We start from the raw sequence: 8,342 nt of genomic DNA, 5'->3' as shown, positions 1-8,342 counted from the left end.
AGATACATATTAGTACATGGCTGCCACTACTTAGTATAGTTAGTAGGGCTCTTTAAGAAATCAATGATAAAAATATAAAATGTCTATTATCTATGATCTATGAACTATGAACATGGTTATTATTTCGATTATGTTATCTCCGATCATCGGTACCTCCTTGACGCACGAGACAAAATTATTATTGTCGCGCGTTATGAACCGTTCGTCCGTGCCGCGTCGAGTCTGCATCTTGTTTGTATTGTATTAACTGTTTAGCGACTAGCGACTAGTGAGTATAATTTATTTTTGGTTTTTACCACGGAGGCACGGACCGCTGTCGATATTATTTTTTATTATACCTAATACCCCTAATACTGTCATTACTCATTTTACTCATTTGACATTTCACTATTTCAGTATATTATTTACTATAGCTTGTTTTCAACACTCATCAGTCTCAGTCATCAGTTGTTTCATAAATGTAAGTACCTACCTATATTTTATATATAGTATCATATTATACCAGTTATATTATATACCGGTTAGAATTATAACCATCGTTCCAGCTACATATAGTAATAAGGTTAAATAATGACAACTATAACAAACAATCATCGTTTACAAACTTAGAAACCGTATAATAAACCTTATAATACATTTTTCGTTTTTAGTTGTTACTGAATAATTTACGAATTGCTAGATAGCACGTTATTCCTGCCCACCCTTCAATTATTTAGGAATTAAATGAAATAATTATTTTATTGTTGATTTGGTTAATATTATTGCTTTAAAGATTTTGAGACTTATTGGCACTTTCATAGTTTTTTTACTTTTTAGTGTTGAATACAAAAAAATAGTAGGTAAGTAGTGGTGTACACAAGTTGCGGCTGTCATATATAGTATGCGTTCTACCTGTAATCGGCTGGTGACAAACACGTTTTTTAATTATTACATTTCTTTTTTAAACTTAAAAATTTAAAATAATCTTAAGTTATATTATATTTTGTAATCTGAGATATTAAAATTATTCACTAATATCATTTTTATTACTACCTACATAATATTGTATTATGAACAGTATAATACATGTAATTATTTTGTTTTACTTTTTTTACATCTACCAATTTTGTTTTTGTTGCAATAATGTCAAGTATAATCTTATTTCTTGGTTTATAATTATTATTTATATATACAGGTAATAAAATGTTATTCATCTAACATTATATTATTTATTTCTAATTGCTCAATAGTCAATTCACGATGATTGTTTAATTATCATATTAGTAACTATTATTATTAATATAAATTCCTAGTTCCTTCTATATCTACTTGTCATTAAGTATGATGTGTGCCTACTAATTTCTCAGTCAATGATAAGTAATGCTAAAATTATAAATTATTTAATTTAAATTAGCTCGTAGATTTTAAGTTTTTATGTTTCTAATTAGCTATAAATTATTATAATATTATAATATTATATATTGTGTGATTTTAGAAGCCCTATAATGTGGTCAATTGTTAATTTTGCTAAAGATAATTCAGTTAGTGCAGTCCCAAGTCATTGGTGGAAAAATGGATATTGTGCCTGGCCGAAAAGTTCCGTTAAACATCCATTATTGTTACTTCAAAGAAGAGCAATTCCAAATAAATTTGATTATGATTTTTTTGAAGCAAGAATAATGCATACTAAAAACCCTATTAGTGAGTGTCTTTGACAATATTTTATTAATGTGTACTAAAATTGTTGTCGAACATTTTAAATAAATATACGATTATATAAATTTTAATTTTTAGAGTCCTACATTGATGCTAAAGAAAGAGCAAGGAAAGCCCAATTTACATCAGAATTATCTTCAGCTGATGAAAGTCAGACTAACAGACGTTCCAATAAATATAATAATAGATCTATTAGCCCTCCAGTTTTCTCAGGTGTCTAATCTATTTATTTTTTTTTATTGCTCTCTCATTTATACCTTACATATTTATTCAATATTGTTATATTATGTGTTTAACATTTTTGTATTTTTTAGATACTAATGATGAAAATAAAAATAAAAATCTTGAAAAAAATCATTATAATAGCCAACCAGAGTCAATCAAAAGTAAAAAAAACAAATCTATCAAGTTTAATAGTCAAGTTTTATCAGGTACTTATACATGCTTGAATACATAATAATATTGTGTTATGTTTATTATTTTTTCAACTTTTTATTTAAAAATATGTTGTTAAATAGTTTTTATATTTTCTTAGATACTGCTGATGATAATAAAAATAAAAGTCTCAAAGAAAACCATTCTAATATCCAACCAGAGTCAATTGAAAGTAAAAAAAATAAACCCATCAAGTTTAATAGTCAAGTTTTATCAGGTACTTATATTCTTGAATACATAATAATATTATGTTACTATTTTTATTATTTCAACGTAATTTTTGTACTTATTGGTCAATTGTTATTTTATGAAGATCATGAAAATATGCATAACTGCAGTCATTCTAAGAGCCAGCCACAAATAGAATCTGGTAATCTAGTTTTGTCAGGTATTCAACTTGAAAATTGTGTCTGTTCTTTGTTTTTAATATATATATTTTTATTTTATAGACAATAGTGATGAAATAATGGATAACGAAGACGACAGTGACATTGATAAAACATATGAGCCTCCTAATCATAATAGAAATGAAATGAGTTAGTTTTTTTTAGAATTATAGGATAAAATCAATATCTAAATTTAAATAATTTAACTTTCAGATAATCATTTTGAAATAATCCAAAGTCCAGTTGGTTCTTGGAAGGTGCATTCGGTTTCATATGAAGAAACTGATGATCAAAATTTAAATGACCAATGCATATAACGTACATCCACGCATAAAACTCCAGAGATGAATAAAGTTAAGAAAAGGCTTTTTATGTCTGACAGTTGTATCGAAAAGAAAAAACTGAAATCCCAGCCTATAGTTTCAAGTAACTAAAGATGATATAATATTAAATCTTTTAAAATTATCTATTATATTAAGATTTTATCTTTTGTTCTTCTTAAAAAAAGACACAAAACGTGTTTTTATTTTTAAATTATATATCAACAGATACTAAGTATTAGTACTTATTTAGTATTTATTTATTAAATTATTACTAATTCTATAATTTCATTGACATAATTATTTATATTTATCTCTAATTTGTTACTCAATATGGTTCTTCAAATTAAAAATCTAATACAATACATCTGAATCAAATATAATAGTGTGAAAAGATTGTACACAATATAATATGTGCACTGGCCATTTCACTCTTATGATAATACATTTATTTGTATACCTATAATATTCTATTTAACATTGTGAGTTCACAGGTTTTGATAATTTATTTCAAAGTTCAACAAAATCTGATGATATATTGGAAATGGAATCTTCAAATCTAAATAATGATACTGGTAATTTAATTTAAAATTTACTTAGTCAATTAAATCTAAATAAGACTAATATATTATTTTCTTTTTTAGAGTTTGTAAATTTTGTCAAATCGTCACTAACCAATCTTAAATATGATTTAAAACTCCTTTCTTATTCAATTGATTCTTTAAAAACAATAATACAAAGCATTGAAGTCAATACCTCACACATTTCTTCTATTAATTCAGAACATAATAATGTTATGGATATTCAAGAGTTGATATGGCCTATATCAAATCCAACGCAATTAGATGTTAATGAACAACTGTTAACAGACACTAACATAAAAAAAAATGAAGTATGATATTTTTATATGTATTTTAATAGAAATTATATTTCATTATATATAACTTTAGTTTGAGCATGTTCTATGTATTCAAATATTTTTATGGAATTGTAATGATTTTAGGTAAGACTGTTGGCAAGATTAGTGGGGAAAAGTCTACCAGAATCAGCTCGGCGAATGATGTCAAAGATGTTTGAAGATTCCTTTCTTCAGCAATATTATTTTTTAGGTTTTAAAGGAAAATCAAAATTCTACGGGTTAAACTCTTGTCAATTACTCTTTGGTAATACTTTTTTCCTTAACCCTAATGGCTATAGTTTTGATTTTAATTTTAGAAAGATACTAATATAATACTATTAACAATTACTTTTTAATAACATATATCATTATTTTAAAATCCATGTCCTATGTACAGTGGACTTTATATAGTGGATATACTTTCCAATGTATATATAGTCTCCCTCCTTCAAACATATAACATAGTAAATAATGGCACATTCAGAATAATCCATATTTAAATCTACAGTGTGATCACGATTTTAGGTACCATTGAATATCTCAGATGGGTGACTTTGTATTGAAATGGGGTTTTCAGGAGGTGATAGGGAGCACTTAAATACATATTTTCAGACCAGTTTCAAATTTTTAGCTCACTCGGTACGCGCATGCGCAATACAACTTACTTTTTTTTTAATGGCAACCCCAGTTTTTTTCTGCAGATTCGGGTAGAGTATTTTTTTTTAAACGTTTATTGCACAGAAAGTTTTTTTCTATTTTCAAAACTGCCCAAGTTAGAGTAAGTCGAATATTGGATTTATGCATAATTCGTGTTTAATGATATTTTCATTTATAACCACTGGAAATAATAAAATAAGTGCCAATTAAATGTTTAATTTACTTTATCTGTTTTCAAATAATTTTTTTTTTTTTCTTGTCATGAGACGTTAGACATTAAAGTTTTGTAGAAGGTCACGGCACCAGTTCCTTTTTAGTCTGCAGTTGGGATTTCCTGGGAGAGTAAGGATGGAACGATCTTTTTTGAGAGGGTTAGGATGAGTTTGGAGCCGTTTATGAAATCGTTTGTAGGAAGTGCGTGCTTCTTTATCTATTGTTTTCATATGAAAATCATTATGAAGAGTGTGGTTTGAAATATAGGGCTCCGCATTGGATAATCGTCGGAGTGATATGTTTTGGAAAGTTTGGATTCTATTAGTGTTAGATTTATTTGCTGCGCCCACAATTGAAATCCATATGTCCAGATTGGTTTGAGTAGCGCTTTGTAGATTGTTATTTTGGTGTTTAGAGTGGAGTTCTTATTTCTAGTTAGCAAAGATCTTAGCAAGCGCATGCGATTGTTTAAGGTTAGTCGTTTGGTTTGGAGGTGAGTTTTTCAAATAATAATTTAATAATACTGTATTGGTCACTAGATTGAATATCTCGAGTATGTGATAATTTTTGTTTAGTAAACTGCTATAGTTGGATTACAATTTTAACTATTTTTATAGTTTAATTTTAGTTTATTTTAAAATAGCTCTAATATAAGATAAGATAAGCAGATAATGTAATTATTAAAGTATTTAAATAAAGGTATTCATTAGTTTGATGAAAAATAAAATTTTACTTTTACTCTGTAACTAGACTCGTACAAAGTGTGTGCGATATCTGTTATGTCTGGTTATTAAGTGCTTCTATAAACTTCGAACAATTCATTCGATAAATGTATTTTATACATTTTATTTTTATTATAATATTACTATTACTATTATCATTATAAGTTATAACTATTTTGCTGTACATACAGTTGACAAAATATCATACACTAAAAATAATGTTTAGTTATTTCACACTTACATTATTATTTCCAGTGGTTATAAATGAAAATATCATTAAACGCGAATTATGCATAAATCCTATTTTCGAATTACTCTAACTTGGGCAGTTTTGAAAATAGAAAAAAACTTTTTGTACAGTAAACGTTTAAAAAAAAATACTCTACCCGAATCTACAGAAAAAAACTGGGGTTGCCATTAAAAAAAAAGTAAGTTGTATTGCGCATGCGCGTACCGAGTGAGCTAAAAATTTGAAACTGGTATGAAAATATGTATTTAAGTGCTCCCTATCACCTCCTGAAAACCCTATTTCAATACAAGGTCACCCATCTGAGATATTCAGTGGTACCTAATATTGTGATCACACTGTATATTATTTTAAATATTAGAGTGATTGAATTATTATTAAATTTGAAGTTAAGAATATTAACTAAGCTTTTTTTGTAGAAAAATATTTATAATTAACAATTAATTTTAAAATTTAAAATAATGATAATTATTGCATTAAGCCCTTCCTAATATTTTTCTTTAAAATTTGATAACTTTAATATACAAATGAAAAATAAAACTAATGAATTGGATTATTTTAAACTAAAAATATAGTATAATATTATGCGTTTGTATGAGGAAACTTAAGTTATTTTAATAATATAGTTTCTGTTAATTTAAATTTGGTTTTTAAATTTGTAGTATTTTTTTCAGATGCTTTAAGAAGTGATAAGAAGTTCATTGCAACACCAGACCATGAAATATTCACTGTAACAGGCAACTAATAGGGTTACGAAAAAAAAAACAACTTGCCAACTAAAAACTAATATAAATTTAATTAATTGTAATTTTTTTTACAAGAAGCGATGTGGAAAGCTACCATCATGTGCTGTAATATACTTAAAAAATTTAAAGTTTGAAATAAATAAATAGAGTTGTATACACAATACACATAGTATTTTTGGTTATTTATATTAATACTATAAATATATAAATGTTATATTTTTTCTATGTATTTTAGGAAAGGTACTGTTGTCAGAAATTATTTAAGCATTTAGCATACCTAAATGTTGACAAATAACATTTGAAACTGGAAAGGCTTCCACAATTTCTAAGATTTACTTGTTTAGTACATTTAGAGCAGGACTATTGTCAAAATATTTAAAAGAATAAAAAACAACATGTGTTTAATATTGTTTTAAAATGTCTCTAATGATATGTAAAAAGCATATTGTAACAATATTTTTAGGATCATTGATGGATTATTTAAAAGAAACATTGATACAATAATGAATGAAAAGATTGTTACAATGTGTGAAATGTAGATTGTTACAATATTTTATAGAAATATTATGATCATATTTTCTTAGCTGCCACGGGTTATTGTGACAACATTTAAACCATATGTATTCAGTAAAAAAAAAACCAATCAAACATATTGTGTCAATAATAATATTTCTTTGAAAATATGTTCAAGAGATTTTGAAAATATAAAAATGCTGTGTGGGAGGGTAACGTTATAGTCACATCGCCACCATGGGGTGGTCCAGAATACAACAAAATGGATGTTATCGAAAATGTGTTTATTTAAAAACTGTTTAACTCGACTTTGCTGTATGTCTGGTCCAATAATGTAAGTTATAAGTCATTGTGTATTTAATACAATAAAAGCATAGTAAAAAAATAATTAATAGACTTTATTAATATAGTACCTACTTTATATTAATTTAATATACCTAACCGTACCTATACATACAACAATATTATAATAATGTATTATTTATGTTTGAATTCATTAGAACAATTCCGTATCAGACGTCGCTCCCAAACCGGTCGACATCCATCTGCATAGCTGTGAGTTGAAAACGTCTATATTTAAAAATTCTTATACTATAATATTTATCTAATAAATCAATTTTCTTTAGCATTCCGCAAGAATGAGCGGTATAGTTTGAAAACTTACCAAAGTTATCTGGTGGATGTCGATACGTTGGTGAAAAGCCGTCACACATCGGCCTGATGTACCTACGGAAAGTTATTATTGGATCGGTCATAATATTACGTTGAGAAGTTATATGTTCGTGAACTCATTTGCAGATTTGTAGGCCAATTCCGATATCATTTTTTAATCATTTCTTAATCATTCTTTGTTTTTATTAAGGTTGAGGTGTAACGGCATTTTAGGGGTGTCGTATATTGCAGACAGTCGTCAAAATAATATTATTTAATATATTATATGTAATATAGGTGGGAATATTTTAAATTGTAAATTATTGACATAGGTCTGTCAGGTCAGGCCAGTCGCCAGTGAAGCAAAATGTGCTGAGGCGACAATAATATTTTCTATATAACACCGCCGTACGCGCAGGCACGGCCCCTTGTGTCGCTGAGTGATTCGGCGAGAACGTAGCTACGACGTGCGTGTGAAACGCCGATCGTAGTACGGGCTAGGCGATCTGAATTTGCGACAGTGTTTTATTTATGTTTGTTTTAATACAATAAAAGTGTTTCCGACCTGAAAACCCGAGTTAAACATTATTTTAGTCATTCTTACGTTCTTACCTTTTATAGGAACAGCGCCGGGATATACGTATGTACTATGTGTCAATGAAGTTTTATTAAACTGAATAGTGCCAAGGTATATGTAATCTTTGAGTCATTTCATCTAGATAGGAACGAACTAAGAATTGACAAGCGCATACCATCGTACCTCAACGAGTTAACAGTGCATTCTAATTAACTTTAGAGAGTGTCATTAACTAGAGAATACGAGGGTAAAGCGATATTTGGTTTACGGCGTATTGTCTAA

General features: G+C 27.5%; 1 protein-coding gene across 1 annotated transcript; it reads left to right on the top strand.

Annotated features, from left to right (window-relative positions):
• Positions 1–201: 201 nt before the first annotated feature.
• LOC132943577 (dr1-associated corepressor homolog) lies at positions 202–6,350 on the top strand. The gene is made up of 12 exons (XM_061012612.1): positions 202–268; positions 1,475–1,680; positions 1,774–1,908; positions 2,010–2,126; positions 2,231–2,347; positions 2,444–2,518; positions 2,580–2,666; positions 2,730–2,825; positions 3,331–3,411; positions 3,481–3,728; positions 3,840–3,999; positions 6,248–6,350. The coding sequence occupies exons 2-12, from the start codon at positions 1,485–1,487 to the stop codon at positions 6,316–6,318; spliced, it is 1,383 nt and encodes a 460-aa protein (XP_060868595.1). The 5' UTR covers positions 202–268; positions 1,475–1,484; the 3' UTR covers positions 6,319–6,350.
• The last annotated feature ends 1,992 nt before the right edge of the window (positions 6,351–8,342 follow it).

Source organism: Metopolophium dirhodum, chromosome 4 (genome assembly GCF_019925205.1).
Source record: "Metopolophium dirhodum isolate CAU chromosome 4, ASM1992520v1, whole genome shotgun sequence".
NCBI lineage: Eukaryota > Metazoa > Arthropoda > Insecta > Hemiptera > Aphididae > Metopolophium > Metopolophium dirhodum.
Note: the sequence above shows the minus strand (reverse complement) of the source record. Positions and strands in the feature narration are given on the sequence as shown.